This window comes from Oncorhynchus mykiss, chromosome 13 (assembly GCF_057628025.1).
Source record: "Oncorhynchus mykiss isolate SJ-2025 chromosome 13, ASM5762802v1, whole genome shotgun sequence".
Classification (NCBI taxonomy): Eukaryota; Metazoa; Chordata; class Actinopteri; order Salmoniformes; family Salmonidae; genus Oncorhynchus; species Oncorhynchus mykiss.
In genome coordinates, this window is record NC_143034.1 from 57768307 (window position 1) to 57788711 (window position 20405).

The window sequence follows — 20405 nt, forward strand, 5'->3', positions numbered from 1 at the left end:
ATCGTGTGGATGAGCTGATGGCAACGTTGTGAACAGAGTGCCCAATGGTGGGGATATTGTATGGGCAGGCATAAGCTATGGACAACGAACACAATTGCATTTTATCTAGGGCAATTTGAATGCATAGAGATACTGTGATGAAACCCTGAGGTCCATTGTCGTGCCATTCATCCACAGCCATGTTTCAGCATGAAAGTGCATGGCCCCATGTCACAAGGATCTGTAAACAATTCCTGGAAGCTGAAAATGTCCCAGTTTTTCCATGGTCTGCATACTCACCAGACATGTCACCCATTGATTATGTTTGGGATGCTCTGGATCGTGTACGACAGCCTGTTCCAGTTCCTGCCAATATCCAGCAACTTTGCACAGACATTGGAGAGGATTGGGACAACATTCCACAGGCCACAATCAACAGCCTGATCAACTCTATGCGAAGGAGATGTGTCGCGCTGCATGAGGCAAATGGTGGTCACACCAGATACTGTCTGATACACTCCCCTAACTTTTTTTAAGATATCTGTGACCAACGGATGCATATCTGTTTTCCCAGTCATGTGAAATCCATAGATTAGGGCCTAATGAATTTATTTCAATTGAATGATTTCCTTATATGAACTGTAACTCAGTCATTGTTGCATGTTGCGTTTATATATATTTTGTCAGTGTAAATAGTTGAACTCTATTGTTTACACAGTTGTATTTATTCATCACATTCATACATGACCATGGTTCAATCAGATATAAAATGATACCAGCTATGAATTTAAACTACACACCCTACTTTAACACTAACAAACTAGTGCTGTAACAAAAACAACTGACGGTACAAATAAATAGTAATAGTCAATATAATTGTCATTCTAAATATTATAATATAACCTAGCAATTCACATGTATGTTGTCCTCATGCAACAGAGGGATAACAGCAACACTTAAAACCATAGACATGATGTGAACAGATTACAACTGATTTCATGTTGTGAAGATTCCATTATTCTCTGCTTCAATTCTGCATTCTGACACCAGTGCTTGTGCTCCAAATATTAGAAACATATATCTTCTCGTTCACTTTACCTCCCTCTCTTACAAATTCCCTGACCCATTATTCCATCTCTCCTTTCCTACACCCTTCTTGTTACTGTCCCTCTTTCTTCCGGATCCAACAGAAGGATTTACTGCCAACCCAGAAACAAGGCAGAATCTTCTCTTTGAGGTCAGTTTTGAACTTGTGTATCAGTCGCACCGCCTTCTCCGCCTCCTCTTCTCCTTCCACGATGAAGAACTTGATGATGCCAGCGGGCTGGTCCAGGTATATGCTCATGGTGTTGCACAAAGGGAGCCCGACCTCCACGTTCTCCCCGTTGTGCCAGACTTGGTAGCAGGAGCCGGCCCAGCCCGCACCCCATGAGCTTTCGTTCTCCCCCAGCCCACATGGCCCATCCTTCCGGCCCATGCTCTCGTACACTGCCCCAATCACCACCCAGCCGCCATAGTCCACCTCCCAGTACCCTCTCTGCCCCAACAGACCCTCCTTACACAGCACCTGCACAGAGTAGAGAGTGGATAGTAGAAAAGGTAGATTAGAGATGTCTTAGAGCCAGGCATGCACTGATGGCATGTCCAAAACAGTGGGCACACTTTAGTTACACAATGGCACTATGATGTGTGCCCTGTAACTGAGGATGGCAGACCAACCTGTGGTGAATGCTCATATCTCTCCGGTCTCATGGGGTATGGACACACCTCCTCTGACATACGCGACACCTTGAGGTTGCTCTCGGATATCCACAGCAGCTTCTGGGCCGTTTTGTCATCCAGGGAGAGGGGGATCCAGTCTGAGGGGAGAAAGAGAAACGATGAGGTAAAGAGAGAGGAATTGAGTTGAGTGGTTGGATGAATATGGATGAGATGAAAGGGTCGGAGAACAGATAAGGTCAGATGAGTACTGTGATATTATTGCGATATGTACAATCTCTTGTGTGTAGGCAGTAAAGTGGATATAATGTAAGCCAGGTCCTAATTGTGCATTTCAACATTGTATAGGCTGTGTGCAAGCAGAATTTAGCATCACATGCATTACAGAGAGTGAGGCCCAAAGTGATAAAGAGCCGATTACATGGCCTTACATTTCATGAGGTCAGCCCTGGTGGTGGGATCATGAATATTGGGCTCGTACACCGGCGGCACCTCTGTTATGTGGAGAGAGAGAGAGAGATAAAGTGTGAAATCCATTAACGGTATACTGATGAGATAATCCAGTTCGAATTACACCACCGGTCTAATGTAATTCCTGGGATGCCATTGTTAGTCAGGATTTACAAAGGCTTTTCAGTACTTATACATGCAGTATTACAGAAATCATACCTGCAGGAGCTGCCTGGGATTTTCTTCCTACAGACAAAAAGGCAAAAATGAATTATCTTTCCCAGGTAGAACATTATCTTGTGTCAGATTGTTATGTATTTATTCACTGTGCATTTGCAGAGGTTGTGCTTGTTGCAGTATGTAGAGGTTGTGCTAGCTGCAGTTTGTGGAGGTTGTGCTAGCTGCAGTTTGTAGAGATTGTGCTTGTTGCAGTATGTAGAGGTTGTGCTTGTTGCAGTTTGTAGAGGTTGTGCTAGCTGCAGATTGTAGAGGTTGTGCTAGGTGCAGTTTACTGTCCATGATTCCTTCTCTCCCTTCCTTCTCTTCATCTCTCCTTCCCTTGCCTCTATCTCCCTGCTCCTGTCACTCTCGGCCTTCATCCCCCCTCCCTCCCACTATTTGCCTTTATGCCATATATCACTTTCGGAGTCTTTTTTCTTAGCACTGATTAATGTAGTTTACCCATACCAGCCCAGGTTTGGTTTACAGCTTTACATCCGCTAAGGACACACATCACAGCCACTGACACCAGGGGTCAGGCCGTTATAAGATTACAAGTTGTGTGTGATGGACGTTATTTCACGCCACTGACAGCATGTCTGTCTCTGCTGCTGAAGTGCTCTAGATGTTGTTTAATCTCCAGTTCTCCCTCCTGTCCATTCGTTTGTCATCCCACTTTCTCAGAAAACTGGGTGCTATTGCTGTTTCCACTCGGACTGTCACCGTCCGTCAATCTCCTTTCATCTATGGGCGACATTATATGGGCGACAAATTACGTGATTTTTCACAGGGTCATCCATCTCGTTTCAGATCACCCCTATTACTAGCCTGTTCAACCTCTCTTTCGTATCGTCTGAGATTCCCAAAGATTGGAAAGCTGCCGCGGTCACCCCCCTCTTCAAAGGGGGTGACACTCTAGACCCAAACTGCTACAGACCTATATCTATCCTACCCTGTCTTTCTAAGGTCTTCGAAAGCCAAGTTAACAAACAGATTACTGACCATTTCGAATCCCACCATACCTTCTCCGCTATGCAATCTGGTTTCAGAGCCGGTCATGGGTGCACATTTTTTTTCTCATTTTGTCTGTCATAGTTGAAGTGTACCTATGATGGAAATTACAGACCTCTCTCATCTTTTTAAGTGGGAGAACTTGCACAATTGGTGGCTGACTAAATACTTTTTTGGCCCACTGTATATACAGTGCCTTGCGAAAGTATTCGGCCCCCTTGAACTTTGCGCCCTTTTGCCACATTTCAGGCTTCAAACATAAAGATATAAAACTGTATTTTTTTGTGAAGAATCAACAACAAGTGGGACACAATCATGAAGTGGAACGATGTTTATTGGATATTTCAAACTTTTTTAACAAATCAAAAACTGAAAAATTGGGCGTGCAAAATTATTCAGCCCCTTTACTTTCAGTGCAGCAAACTCTCTCCAGAAGTTCAGTGAGGATCTCTGAATGATCCAATGTTGACCTAAATGACTAATGATGATAAATACAATCCACCTGTGTGTAATCAAGTCTCCGTATAAATGCACCTGCACTGTGATAGTCTCAGAGGTACGTTAAAAGCGCAGAGAGCATCATGAAGAACAAGGAACACACCAGGCAGGTCCGAGATACTGTTGTGAAGAAGTTTAAAGCCGGATTTGGATACAAAAAGATTTCCCAAGCTTTAAACATCCCAAGGAGCACTGTGCAAGCGATAATATTGAAATGGAAGGAGTATCAGACCACTGCAAATCTACCAAGACCTGGCCGTCCCTCTAAACTTTCAGCTCATACAAGGAGAAGACTGATCAGCGATGCAGCCAAGAGGCCCATGATCACTCTGGATGAACTGCAGAGATCTACAGCTGAGGTGGGAGACTCTGTCCATAGGACAACAATCAGTCGTATATTGCACAAATCTGGTATTTATGGAAGAGTGGCAAGAAGAAAGCCATTTCTTAAAGATATCCATAAAAAGTGTTGTTTAAAGTTTGCCACAAGCCACCTGGGAGACACACCAAACATGTGGAAGAAGGTGCTCTGGTCAGATGAAAACAAAATTGAACTTTTTGGCAACAATGCAAAACGTTATGTTTGGCGTAAAAGCAACACAGCTGAACACACCATCCCCACTGTCAAACATGGTGGTGGCAGCATCATGGTTTGGGCCTGCTTTTCTTCATTAGGGACAGGGAAGATGGTTAAAATTGATGGGAAGATGGATGGAGCCAAATACAGGACCATTCTGGAAGAAAACCTGATGGAGTCTGCAAAAGACCTGAGACTGGGACGGAGATTTGTCTTCCAACAAGACAATGATCCAAAACATAAAGCAAAATCTACAATGGAATGGTTAAAAAATAAACATATCCAGGTGTTAGAATGGCCAAGTCAAAGTCCAGACCTGAATCCAATCGAGAATCTGTGGAAAGAACTGAAAACTGATGTTCACAAATGCTCTCCATCCAACCTCACTGAGCTCGAGCTGTTTTGCAAGGAGGAATGGGAAAAAATTTCAGTCTCTCGATGTGCAAAACTGATAGAGACATACCCCAAGCGACTTACAGCTGTAATCGCAGCAAAAGGTGGCGCTACAAAGTATTAACTTAAGGGGGCTGAATAATTTTGCACGCCCAATTTTTCAGTTTTTGATTTGTTAAAAAAGTTTGAAATATCCAATAAATGTCGTTCCACTTCATGATTGTGTCCCACTTGTTGTTGATTCTTCACAAAAAAATACAGTTTTATATCTTTATGTTTGAAGCCTGAAATGTGGCAAAAGGTTGCAAAGTTCAAGGGGGCCGAATACTTTCGCAAGGCACTGTAGGTCCTGGATGTCAGGAAGCTTAGCCCCAGTGATGTACTGGGCCGTACGCACTACCTTCTGTAGCACCTTACGGTCAGATGCCGAGCAGTTGCCATACCAGGCGGTGATGCAACCCGTCAGGATGCTCTCGTTGGTGCAGCTGTAGAACTTTTTGAGGATCTGGGGACCCATGACAAATCTTTTCATTCTCCTGAGGGGGAAAAGGTGTTGTCATGCCCTCTTCCCAACTGCCTTGATGTTTTTAGACCATGACCAGGAACTTGAAACTCTCGACCTGCTCCACTTCAGCCCGTCGATGTTAATGGGGGCCTGTTCGGCCCTCCTTTTCCTATAGTCACGATCAGCTCCTTTGTCTTGCTCACATTGAGGGAGAGGGTGTTGTCCTGACACCACACTGCCAGGTCTCTGACCTCTTCTCTATAGACTATCTCATCGTTAGGGGCGGCCCGTCAGGAAGTCCAGGATCCAGTTGCAGAGGGAGGTGTTTAGTCCCAGGGTCCTTAGCTTAGTGATGAGCTTTGTGGGCACTATGGTGTTGAATGCTGAGCTGTTGTCAATGAACAGCATTCTCACATAGGTGTTCCTTTTGTCCAGCTGAGAAAGGGCAGTGTGGAGTGTGATTGAGATTGCGTCATCTGTGGATCTGTTGGGGCGGTATGTAGATTGGAGTGGGTCTAGGGTTTCCGACATGATGGTGTTGATGTGAGCCATGACCAGCTTTTCAAAGCACTAGCTACCTACATGAGTGCTACGGGGCGGTAATCATTTAGGCAGGTTACCTTCGCTTTCTTGGGCACAGGGACTATAGTGGTCTGTTTGAAACATGTAGGTATTACAGACTCAGTCAGGGAGAGGTTGAAGATGTCAGTGAAGACACTTGCCAGTTGGTCCGCGCAGGCCTTGAGTACATGTTCTGGTAATCCGTCTGGCCACCTGTTTAAAGGTCTTGCTCACATCGGCTACAGAGAACGTGATCACAGTCGTCTGGAACAGCTGGTGCTCTCATGCATGCTTCAGTGTTGCTTGCCTCGAAGCGAGCATAAAAGTCCTGTATTGACGCTTTGCCTGTTTGATGGTTCGTCTGAGGGCATAGCGGGATTTGTTATGTGGCTTGATTGAACCATTGTTTGTGGTAAAAGTGTTGGGATTGGTAAGAATTTCGAGCCTTCTTTTTGTAGTGTGGTCATTGAACAGTTTTATGCAGTAATATTGCTGTGATTTGACTGGTTTATACAGTAATAGTGTGGTGATTGGTCAAATTTACAACCCCTCGCATAATATGCAGAATCGCAGAATTCCAAAATCCTGGAGGGACTGATATGGGTATTTTCTCCTTTACATAACACACACATGCACACATAGGATACCGGTACGCACGTGTACCCCTACACACCCACCCATGTGAGAACTAGGTACAAAGTGAGCGTTTCCATTTATTTTCTACATCCATTGCAATGCCAACATGCTCTCAAATGCCCTAAACGCGTTTTTGAGGATGTCGCTGGATAGCAAGCTTTCAGTGATGGAGGGGATAGCAGAGAGCGTGCGCGATATGTCTTAATGGTTCTTCCTGACAGTCTGCACCATTGCAGGAAGCCAACGCCTTTGCTAACACCAAAGGATTACTTTTTAGAGGACAGGTGATCAACTGCCAACACATTGCTGGAAGGATTGGCCAGTCTGTCCGTTTAGCCCAGCTCTTTTGCGCAGGACAGTCCATGCTGGCACCTGTCTGAGGGAAACCTAACTCTCCAGCTTTCGCGATGTGTCTGCCCAGTGGCGGAGAGGGAGCCGACAGGATGATGACCATGAGGAAAAATGTGAGCTTGTTACAACATCAGCAGAAGCCAAGCGAAACTGGGAGGATAAGGAAGAATAAGGCTGAGAACCTCACTGTCTTCCTTGCTTGAAGCATATGTACCAAAGAAGCTGCCACATTACTGTATGCCCAGTTTAGAGGTTAAGATGTATTTCAACAACTTCCCATCGTGGTTGGCTGAACTCTGATCCACTGGTCTTTCCAATAAAGCTTCCATGTTTGTGACTTACACTCCACTGTATGTGTCCTGAAGACTGAACAGCTGCACACTGCCCCAAAGAGATTAAAATGACTTTGACAGAAAGGCATGCATATAATGTATACTGTGCTGAACAACAAGCAGAAGTAATGATCAGGCAAGAGAGAAAGGGAGAAGGACATCTGATCTCTGAGGTCGGGACGTGGGCAGTAGGAAGGAAAGGGGTTGATGACAGGTCACTTAATCCGTCATCCCTCCCCATACTCTCCCGGAATCCTCCCTTATAGGGACAGAGTGATGGGAGAGGGAGGGACACAGAGAAAGATAGCAAGAGTCGGCTAATGGGATAACCAAGGATAGTTAGTAGATGGCAAAAGTAAGACATTGATGGAGGGTGTCACCAAGGGATTCAGGAGAATCATTGCGAGGGTAGAGAGATTTAAATATACGTTTGAAAGCGAGGATGGGCAATTGGCGGCTCCCCCCAAAAAATGCAATAAGCCTTACTGTTGCAAGTTAGAATAGTAGAATACACAAGGTGTATTTGGTTGTGCATCAGCAGTTTTTCTCTTGTTATGTCAGACCCTGATAGTCACTCACTTAGCCCATGTCAGCAAAACATTTGTATATTGGCAAATTAGTCTAGCGGTCAGCTAGCTACTTAGTAATCACGGTCGAATTATCGGCTGGGGGGCCCCCATTGATTTTGTTAGTAAGTGATTTTGTCAGTCAGTCTCACTCCGATATCATAAAACCTGCAAACATTTCTCTCCACCCTATGGAAAAATGTATAGAATTGCAGGAAATTAGCTGTCAAACAGCCAATTGTTTCTCTCCGCCATCTTGGCAAAATTAGTACAATTACATGAAATTAGTTCTAAAATTGCTAAATCGTCTCTCTGCCGCATGGTAAAATGTGTAGATTTGCAGCAAACTTGCTTTAAATCGTCAACATTTTGTCTGTGCCCCGTTTCACAATGTGTGGAATTGCGCAAACTTAACTCTAAAATGCTGTCAAGAGGGGCTGCTAAAATGTTTTGCTCGCACAGTAATGTGATGGAGCATTTGACAGGCAATCTTGCTATTTGAAAGTGTCTGATCCTAATTTGAAGAGACAGAGGCAGTATACAGTGCATTCTGAAAGTATTCACACCCCTTGACTTTTTCCACATTTTGTTACATTACAGCCTTATTCTAAAATTTATTAAAGTTGTTTTCCCTCATCAATCTACACAGAATACCCCGTAATGACAAAGCAAAAACATTTTTTTTTTTTTTTATTCAAAAAGGGAAAGGTTCTGAATACTTAATGACATCCAGAAAACATCCAGTCACCATGGAGTGAGATATCACCCTGGCTGGTTATTATGAGCGGGGCCCGGCGGGGGTGGGGGGGATATGAGTGGGCTCTGGCTCCCCTGTGGAGGATAAGCCCAGCCAGATACCCTGCTGCTCTCAGTGGGGTCACCAGCAAAGCCCTGGACAGATTGACAGATGGATAAACAGATACTCAGAGAGATTAATGAGTTGACACAGAGAGAGACATTTAAAGAAAGAGAAAACGGGTGGATGAATGTTCAGGCACATAGAGACAGTGGCAGAAAATGACAAACAAGGGAGGTTGCTACCTCAGGTCAAACATACGGGTCAAATGCATTGGAATCCATTGAACCATAAATCTAATTGTGAAATCATAGGATTGAATTGGCAGGGGAAGGATTGGAATGGAAGTCAAACAGTATTGGGGACAGCATTTGATTTCTTCTGATCTTGGAAAAGTTTGTCCATTTAACCAACATTTGTCAATTTCTAGAGATGTTTTTGAAGATGAGTATGATTTTTATTCACAGTAACAACAATTCAGGACATATGATAGGTGTGCTGCGGATGGACAGAAGTTAATCTGAGAATGAAATGAAGACTCCTCCCTGGTAATTGGAGGAAAGCCAGTCGGCCATGTCTAGGACATCTGTAGATGCCTTTCAGAGGCCAGGACGATGACCCCTCTGACATGGTAGAAAAGAAGCTGCTTATGTTGGACGTGCTCGTCGGTGGTCTGCGCAACCCCCCTGGATGAGATGGAGCTCTCTGCCCGGATCGGGTTCGGGAACAGCGGGATCCCCACTGATAGGGAGATCACGAGATGTGACAGAGAGAGGTGAAGGGAGCTGGCCAAAGCTCAGAACCATCCCTTTGCCCTCTGTTATGAAGTGTCTAAAACAACCCTGCTGTGTTCCATGCTGATGATGAAATGGAGATGGATGGAAAAAGCATGGACTGAAAGATGAAAGACCAGTCTTCACTGGTCTCAAAAGTTGGACCAGGACCGGAATGGACCCAAGGACAACTCGACCTAGACCCAACCCGTATCCTAACTGGTCCGAGTGACAAAAAAAAACTTTGTCTGCCAAGTTGTTCTTCTGGTTAACAAATAGGTCTTTACAGTATATGTTGGCTAGGCCTTCTATAAGTCAATAAATTCTCCTTATTAGCGTGAAATAAATATGCTAGAGGCTATGCAGAGCCGTGGCCGGGTCCGATCAAACAGGACCCAACCCGGACCTGAGGGACAATTTAGAATTTCAGACCCGAACCCGATCAGGCCCTGGTCCGAAAGCGGGTATATCGGGTCCACCTGGACCCGTGAAGACCTAGCTCCAATTGACTTTGTAATAATCAATGTTTAGCAGTACATTGTCATGAAAAGCAATGCAACTGTCTAAATTTAAATCTTGCAATCTGAAGAAATATAATTCTTCATGAGTCAGAACTGGAGCAATCAGATATGTACCTCAGCGGTCAGATTTTCACAGAATCAAACAGCCATGAATAAAACGTAGTGTTTCACAGCCAAGTACTTGAGTTACTGTCCATGACTTCACACTTCATTACCATGGGAGCCAGAGGATGGCAGTGATAGGGAGTGATGGGACATTGAGGCCACATTGGGCTGGATACATGTGAAGGATCCTTAGCAGGGTTGGATGGACAGAGGGATATATGGAGAAGCACAGAGTGGAAACTGGAGAGGGAGAAAGATGATGAGAAATATAGAAAAAAAGTGGACGGAATCCTTGGCAGCATTCAGAGAGGTTAGTTTCATGGAGCAAAGTGACAGACAGAGATGAGGCGTGAGATCTGACATGGCCAACGGGCCAGTGAGGCTGTGTGAGAGCTGACTGCTGAAAGAATGGATTTGATCCGGTGGGAACATTGTGGTCTGGAGAGGTGATGTCAGAAGAGGGGGAAACACTTTGATGAGCTGATTGATGAGATGGGGGAGAGATTTGGCAGCAAGACGGGCGGAGAGAGGTACTTGGCAAAGTGGGCCTGTCAAAGGAACATGATAGAGCTTGTAACTAACTGGTGGTCAATAAACAACATGTTATCAACATCATACATTCATAATAAACACTCAGTGATGAGCACTGTCTGCCTGTCTGTCTGTCTGTCTGTCTGTCTGTCTCTCTGTCTGTAGTTTTTTGTCTGTCTCTCTCCTTAGCTAGCCTTATAATAAAGTCCATATGCCAAAACAGTAGTTAACACTTAAGATTCCATGTAGCTTAGCCGTAACTGAACAACACTCTTATAAAAGTGAACCTGCACAGAAATGCTACTGTAAGAAGTAGGGTGTGAATATCAGAGTACACACAGTAGCCTACATATAGACTCCACTATGCCCCATAGCCTACATATAGACTCCACCATGCCCCATAGCCTACATATAGACTCCACCATGCCCCATAGCCTACATATAGACTCCACTATGCCCCATAGCCTACATATAGACTCCACCATGCCCCATAGCCTACATATAGACTCCACCATGCCCCATAGCCTACATATAGACTCCACCATGCCCCACCATGCCCCATAGCCTACATATAGACTCCACCATGTCCCATAGCCTACATATAGACTCCACCGTGCCCCATAGCCTACATATAGACTCCACCGTGCCCCATAGCCTACATATAGACTCCACCATGCCCCATAGCCTACATATAGACTCCACCATGCCCCACCATGCCCCATAGCCTACATATAGACTCCACCATGTCCCATAGCCTACATATAGACTCCACCGTGCCCCATAGCCTACATATAGACTCCACCATGCCCCATAGCCTACATATAGACTCCACCATGCCCCATAGCCTACATATAGACTCTACCATGCCCCATAGCCTACATATAGACTCCACCATGCCCCATAGCCTACATATAGACTCCACCATGCCCCATAGCCTACATATAGACTCCACCATGCCCCATAGCCTACATATAGACTCCACCATGCCCCATAGCCTACATATAGACTCCACCATGCCCCATAGCCTACATATAGACTCCACCGTGCCCCATAGCCTACATATAGACTCCACCATGCCCCATAGCCTACATATAGACTCCACCATGCCCCATAGCCTACATATAGACTCCACCATGCCCCATAGCCTACATATAGACTCCACCATGCCCCATAGCCTACATATAGACTCCACCATGCCCCACCATGCCCCATAGCCTACATATAGACTCCACCATGCCCCACCGTGCCCCATAGCCTACATATAGACTCCACTATTCCCCATTGCCTACATATAGACTCCACCATGCCCCATAGCCTACATATAGACTCCACCATGCCCCATAGCCTACATATAGACTCCACCATGCCCCATAGCCTACATATAGACTCCACCATGCCCCACCATGCCCCATAGCCTACATATAGACTCCACCGTGCCCCATAGCCTACATATAGACTCCAACATGCCCCATAGCCTACATATAGACTCCACTATTCCCCATAGCCTACATATAGACTCCACCGTGCCCCATAGCCTACATATAGACTCCACTATGCCCCATAGCCTACATATAGACTCCACCATGCCCCATAGCCTACATATAGACTCCACCGTGCCCCATAGCCTACATATAGACTCCACCATGCCCCATAGCCTACATATAGACTCCACCATGCCCCATAGCCTACAAATAGACTCCACCATGCCCCATAGCCTACATATAGACTCCACCATGCCCCATAGCCTACATATAGACTCCACCATGCCCCATAGCCTACATATAGACTCCACCATGCCCCATAGACTCCACCATGCCCCATAGCCTACATATAGACTCCACCATGCCCCATAGCCTACATATAGACTCCACCATGTCCCATAGCCTACATATAGACTCCACCATGCCCCATAGCCTACATATAGACTCCACCATGCCCCATAGCCTACATATAGACTCCACCATGCCCCATAGCCTACATATAGACTCCACCATGCCCCATAGCCTACATATAGACTCCACCATGCCCCATAGCCTACATATAGACTCCACCGTGCCCCATAGCCTACATATAGACTCCACCGAGCCCCATAGCCTACATATAGACTCCACCATGCCCCATAGCCTACATATAGACTCTACCATGCCCCATAGCCTACATATAGACTCCACCATGCCCCATAGCCTACATATAGACTCTACCATGCCCCATAGCCTACATATAGACTCTACCATGCCCCATAGCCTACATATAGACTCTACCATGCCCCATAGCCTACATATAGACTCCACCATGCCCCATAGCCTACATATAGACTCCACCATGTCCCATAGCCTACATATAGACTCCACCATGCTCCATAGCCTACATATAGACTCCACCATGCCCCATAGCCTACATATAGACTCCACCATGCCCCATAGCCTACATATAGACTCCACTATGCCCCATAGCCTACATATAGACTCCACCGAGCCCCATAGCCTACATATAGACTCCACTATGCCCCATAGCCTACATATAGACTCCACCATGTCCCATAGCCTACATATGGACTCCACTATGCCCCATAGCCTACATATAGACTCCACCGAGCCCCATAGCCTACATATAGACTCCACTATGCCCCATAGCCTACATATAGACTCCACCATGTCCCATAGCCTACATATGGACTCCACTATGTCCCATAGCCTACATATAGACTCCACCGAGCCCCATAGCCTACATATAGACTCCACCGTGCCCCATAGCCTACATATAGACTCCACCGTGCCCCATAGCCTACATATAGACTCCACCGTGCCCCATAGCCTACATATAGACTCCACCGAGCCCCATAGCCTACATATAGACTCCACCATGCCCCATAGCCTACATATAGACTCCACCATGCCCCATAGCCTACATATAGACTCCACCATGCCCCATAGCCTACATATAGACTCCACCATGCCCCATAGCCTACATATAGACTCCACCATGCCCCATAGCCTACATATAGACTCCACCATGCCCCATAGCCTACATATAGATCCAAGATCGCATAGCAGTTCAGACGTCTTTTGTCCTCGTCTTGTCGTGTCCTGTATATATATATATATTTACAACTTTTTTCACATACATTTTATTTTTATTTTCCATCAACTCATCTTCTAAACACTCTCCTGCAACCAGCCTCACCAATTTATATTTATAAAAAAGTATTATTTACCTCAGATCTGCAATCCTTCAGGAAGCTAGCCAGAAACTCCAGGAGGCTGGCCAGAAACTAGCCAGAAGCTAGCCAGGAGCTAGCCCAGAAGCTAATCAGAAGCTAACCACGGTTTGTGGTCATCGGCTGTCCTTTAGCTCGAAAATCTATCGAAAATCTATCGCCAGTTTTGTACGGCGCAGCGCGGCTCGGAACGGAACATACCGGACCAATTTTTCTCTCCATGTCCCTGGATTTCAACTGCTCTCTGGACATTCATACCCGGATCTCACAGCTAGCTAGCTGCTATCCGTGTGACAGTCGGCTTTCGTCGATTCCGGAGCAAACATCGATTGTTCCGGTGCTAGCCAGCTCCGTCAATCACGCCTGAGTTCCATCATTCACTCCTGGGCTGCAGTCACCTATCCGGACCCGTTTCACTGCCTACGCGGAGCCCCACCGGGCCTTCACAACCGGACTGCCGACGTTATCTACCTGAAGGAGATCCGGCTGGCTCCTCTGTCGCGACGTTACCGGAACGCCCATCTGCGGCCCGCTAACCGTTAGCTGTCTTTCCGGCTGCTATCTGAATAGACAATCGGACAATTTATTTATTTGAATTATTATGTTTTCTTCTCGGGCCTCTATAACTATATCTATTGTTCTTATTTTTGTTGTTGTTGTGTGATTTGGATTAATCCCCTCTACCACACGGAACCCCACTAATCTACTGACCGAACGCAAGAGGTGGCTAACAACAGACTCCATCCTATGCTAGCTTGCTACCGGTTGGCTTGGCTAGCTGCCTAAATCGCCGTGACCCTAAACCAACCTCTCCACTCACTGGACCCTTTTGATCACTCGACTAAGCATGCCTCTCCTTAATGTCAATATGTCTTGTCCATTGCTGTTCTGGTTAGTGTTTATTGGCTTATTTCACTGTAGAGCCTCTAGTCCTGCTCACTATACCTTATCCAACCTATTAGTTCCACCACCCACACATGCAATGACATCTCCTGGTTTCAATGATGTTTCTAGAGACAATATATCTCTCTTCATCACTCAATACCTAGGTTTACCTCCACTGTATTCACATCCTACCTTACCTTTGTCTGTACATTATACCTTGATGCTATTTTATCGCCCCCAGAAACCTCCTTTTACTCTCTGTTCCAGACGTTCTAGACGACCAATTCTTATTGCTTTTAGTCGCACCCTTATTCTACTCCTCCTATGTTCCTCTGGCGATGTAGAGGTGAATCCAGGCCCTGCAGTGCCTAGCTCCACTCCTATTCCCCAGGCGCTCTCTTTTGACGACTTCTGTAACCGTAATAGCCTTGGTTTCATGCATGTTAACATTAGAAGCCTCCTCCCTAAGTTTGTTCTATTCACTGCTTTAGCACACTCTGCCAACCCGGATGTTCTAGCTGTGTCTGAATCCTGGCTTAGGAAGACCACCAAAAATTCAGACATTTTAATTCCAAACTACAACATTTTCAGACAAGATAGAACTGCCAAAGGGGGCGGTGTTGCAATCTACTGCAAAGATAGCCTGCAGAGTTCTGTCCTACTATCCAGGTCTGTACCCAAACAATTTGAACTTCTACTTTTAAAAATCCACCTTTCTAAAAACAAGTCTCTCACCGTTGCCGCCTGCTATAGACCACCCTCTGCCCCCAGCTGTGCTCTGGACACCATATGTGAACTGATTGCCCCCCATCTATCTTCAGAGCTCGTGCTGCTAGGCGACCTAAACTGGAACATGCTTAACACCCCAGCCATCCTACAATCTAAACTTGATGCCCTCAATCTCACACAAATTATCAATGAACCTACCAGGTACCTCCCCAAAGCCTTAAACACGGGCACCCTCATAGATATCATCCTAACCAACTTCCCCTCTAAATACACCTCTGCTGTCTTCAACCAAGATCTCAGCGATCACTGCCTCATTGCCTGCATCCGTAATGGGTCAGCGGTCAAACGACCTCCTCTCATCACTGTAAAACGCTCCCTGAAACACTTCAGCGAGCAGGCCTTTCTAATCGACCTGGCCGGGGTATCCTGGAAGGATATTGACCTCATCCCGTCAGTAGAGGATGCCTGGATATTTTTTTAAAAATGCCTTCCTAACCATCTTAAATAAACATGCCCCATTCAAGAAATTTAGAACCAGGAACAGATATAGCCCTTGGTTCTCCCCAGACCTGACTGCCCTTAATCAACACAAAAACGTCCTATGGCGTTCTGCATTAGCATCGAACAGCCCCCGTGATATGCAGCTGTTCAGGGAAGCTAGAAACCATTATACACAGGCAGTTAGAAAAGCCAAGGCTAGCTTTTTCAAGCAGAAATTTGCTTCTTGCAACACTAACTCAAAAAAGTTCTGGGACACTGTAAAGTCCATGGAGAATAAGAACACCTCCTCCCAGCTGCCCACTGCACTGAAGATAGGAAACACTGTCACCACTGATAAATCCACCATAATTGAAAATTTCAATAAGCATTTTTCTACTGCTGGCCATGCTTTCCACCTGGCTACTCCTACCCCTGTCAACAGCACTGCACCCCCAACAGCAACTCGCCCAAGCCTTCCCCATTTCTCCTTCTCCCAAATCCATTCAGCTGATGTTCTGAAAGAGCTGCAAAATCTGGACCCCTACAAATCAGCCGGGCTAGACAATCTGGACCCTTTCTTTCTAAAATTATCTGCCGAAATTGTTGCCACCCCTATTACTAGCCTGTTCAACCTCTCTTTCGTGTCGTCTGAGATTCCCAAAGATTGGAAAGCAGCTGCGGTCATCCCCCTCTTCAAAGGGGGGGACACTCTTGACCCAAACTGCTACAGACCTATATCTATCCTAACATGCCTTTCTAAGGTCTTCGAAAGCCAAGTCAACAAACAGATTACCGACCATTTTGAATCTCACCATACCTTCTCTGCTATGCAATCTGGTTTCAGAGCTGGTCATGGGTGCACCTCAGCCACGCTCAAGGTCCTAAACGATATCTTAACCGCCATCGATAAGAAACATTACTGTGCAGCCGTATTCATTGATCTGGCCAAGGCTTTCGACTCTGTCAATCACCACATCCTCATCGGCAGACTCAACAGCCTTGGTTTCTCAAATGATTGCCTCGCCTGGTTCACCAACTACTTCTCTGATAGAGTTCAGTGTGTCAAATCTGAGGGTCTGTTGTCCGGACCTCTGGCAGTCTCTATGGGGGTGCCACAGGGTTCAATTCTTGGACCGACTCTCTTCTCTGTATACATCAATGAGGTCGCTCTTGCTGCTGGTGAGTCTCTGATCCACCTCTACGCAGACGACACCATTCTGTATACTTCCGGCCCTTCTTTGGACACTGTGTTAACAACCCTCCAGGCAAGCTTCAATGCCATACAACTCTCCTTCCGTGGCCTCCAACTGCTCTTAAATACAAGTAAAACTAAATGCATGCTCTTCAACCGATCACTACCTGCACCTACCCGCCTGTCCAACATCACTACTCTGGACGGCTCTGACTTAGAATACGTGGACAACTACAAATACTTAGGTGTCTGGTTAGACTGTAAACTCTCCTTCCAGACCCATATCAAACATCTCCAATCCAAAGTTAAATCTAGAATTGGCTTCCTATTTCGCAACAAAGCATCCTTCACTCATGCTGCCAAACATACCCTTGTAAAACTGACCATCCTACCAATCCTCGACTTTGGCGATGTAATTTACAAAATAGCCTCCAATACCCTACTCAACAAACTGGATGCAGTCTATCACAGTGCAATCCGTTTTGTCACCAAAGCCCCATATACTACCCACCATTGCGACCTGTACGCTCTCGTTGGCTGGCCCTCGCTTCATACTCGTCGCCAAACCCACTGGCTCCATGTCATCTACAAGACCCTGCTAGGTAAAGTCCCCCCTTATCTCAGCTCGCTGGTCACCATAGCATCTCCCACCTGTAGCACACGCTCCAGCAGGTATATCTCTCTAGTCACCCCCAAAACCAATTCTTTCTTTGGCCGTCTCTCTTTCCAGTTCTCTGCTGCCAATGACTGGAACGAACTACAAAAATCTCTGAAACTGGAAACACTTATCTCCCTCACTAGCTTTAAGCACCAACTGTCAGAGCAGCTCACAGATTACTGCACCTGTACATAGCCCACATATAATTTAGCCCTATCAACTACCTCTTTCCCAACTGTATTTAATTTATTTATTTATTTTGCTCCTTTGCACCCCATTATTTTTATTTCTACTTTGCACATTCTTCCATTGCAAAACTACCATTCCAGTGTTTTACTTGCTATATTGTATTTACCTTGCCACCAAGGCCTTTTTTTGCCTTTACCTCCCTTCTCACCTCATTTGCTCACATTGTATATAGACTTGTTTATACTTTATTATTGACTGTATGTTTGTTTTACTCCATGTGTAACTCTGTGTTGTTGTATCTGTCGAACTGCTTTGCTTTATCTTGGCCAGGTCGCAATTGTAAATGAGAACTTGTTCTCAACTTGCCTACCTGGTTAAATAAAGGTAAAATAAAAATAAAATAAATAAATAAATATAGACTCCACCATGCCCCATAGCCTACATATAGACTCCACCATGCCCCATAGCCTACATATAGACTCCACCATGCCCCATAGCCTACATATAGACTCCACCATGCCCCATTGCCTACATATAGACTCTACCATGCCCCATAGCCTACATATAGACTCCACCGTGCCCCATAGCCTACATATAGACTCCACCATGCCCCATAGCCTACATATAGACTCCACCATGCCCCATAGCCTACATATAGACTCTACCATGCCCCATAGCCTACATATAGACTCCACCATGCCCCATAGCCTACATATAGACTCCACCGTGCCCCACCATGCCCCATAGCCTACATATAGACTCCACCATGTCCCATAGCCTACATATAGACTCCACCGTGCCCCATAGCCTACATATAGACTCCACCGTGCCCCATAGCCTACATATAGACTCCACCATGCCCCATAGCCTACATATAGACTCCACCGTGCCCCATAGCCTACATATAGACTCCACCATGCCCCATACACCAGTGCTAAAACGTGTGTTTGAGTATGACACAGTGAAATGGCTGTCGGTTCCTTTGTCAACTTAAAACAACGACTCGTTTCTTAATTCTGCGGACCAGAAAAGCCTGGAGACACTGGCCTTTTGCAACTGAGGTTGTCAGGAAAAACAACACTGGCATCATTGCACAATACGACACTGGACTTACTCCATACTTGGATGTAGTTTTCAGTGAGAGGAAGGCATAGGAACTTGAATAACTTGATTTTCAGAAATACATCAGCCACAATAATCCTAATTTCCCTATTCACTAGGTACAATTTCATCTCAAAATTATTATAAAAAATGACCCAATGGTAATGAAATTATTTCCTATTGATTATTTAGTTGAGTTACTGACAAACTACAGTGAATCATTTGAGACATAACAATACAATGTCAATAAAGTAAAACAATCCAAAATGATTCATTATTTGCCTGGTGTTTGATAAAGTAAAACCATTTATAACACAACAAAACACAAAACATGTATTCATGAGAATGTGAATATTAAATATGAATGCTAATTTCTGAAAATGTGAAATATACATAAAAAATTGTCATTTCTATAATTTATTGGGAAATCCAATAAAATGTTATATTAATGTAATACTGATTGAATGATTATTACATTTTCTTAAAAAATCTGCTCAACTGAGGAGGAGAGGGTTTTGGTCCGCTTTCAATTACATAATGTACACATGCAAGCTCACAGAGTAGATCATGAACCCTTACCTGCTTTCTTTGGCACAGGCATGATTTCGTTACTGCTTGGAGCGTAGTTTGGCAATGGCATGGTACCCTATGGTCTTCAGCAGAGATAGTGGCTGATCCTCTCTCCATGAACACTTTTATTTCCTCAAGGAGAATGGGGAGGGGGTGGCGGGTCAGGACAGGACAGGAGGTGCCCAGGTTGGGAGATGAGGGGTGTCTGGTGAAGTTTAGTTGGATGTGAGGGGTTACCGAAGGGTTGGTCCTGTCATCTGAAACTTCTGCAAACCTAGTGAACCTTTCTAGAGCGCAAAAAAACACAAGCAAACACACACTGTACAGTATGTCACAAACACTATACGCCTTTTACATACAGTACCAGTCAAAAGTTTGGACACACCTACTCATTGAAGGGTTATTCTTCATTTGTTCTATTTTCTACATTGTAGAATAATAGTGAAGACATCAAAACTATAAAATAACACATATGGAATCATGTAGTAACCAAAAAAATCTAAATATATTTTAGATTTTACTCTTCAAAGTAGCCACCCTTTGCCTTGATGACAGCTTTGCACACTCTTGGCATTCTCTCAACCAGCTTCACTTGGAATGCTTTCCAACAGTCTTTAAGGAGTTCCCACATATGCTGAGCACTTGTTGGCTGCTGTTCCTTCACTCTATGGTCCAACTCATCCCAAACCATTCCAATTGGGTGGAGTTCGGGTGATTGTGGAGGCCAGGTCATCTGATGCAGCCCTCCATCACTCTCCTTCTTGGTCAAATAGCCCTTACACAGCCTGGAGGTGTGTTTTGGGTAATTTTCCTATTTTCCTATCCACTAAGCCCAAACCAGATGGGATGGTGTATCGCTGC

General features: G+C 45.2%; 1 protein-coding gene across 1 annotated transcript; it reads right to left on the bottom strand.

The window, feature by feature from the left end:
* Positions 1 to 685: 685 nt before the first annotated feature.
* LOC110486651 (E3 ubiquitin-protein ligase TRIM16-like) lies at positions 686 to 19874 on the bottom strand. Its single transcript, XM_021558411.3, has 5 exons — positions 19554 to 19874; positions 2368 to 2394; positions 2130 to 2192; positions 1699 to 1838; positions 686 to 1546 (listed from the first exon to the last, which is right to left on the bottom strand). Exons 1-5 carry the CDS (start codon positions 19612 to 19614, stop codon positions 1139 to 1141), a joined length of 699 nt encoding a protein of 232 aa, XP_021414086.1. The 5' UTR covers positions 19615 to 19874; the 3' UTR covers positions 686 to 1138.
* Between the last annotated feature and the right edge of the window lie 531 nt (positions 19875 to 20405).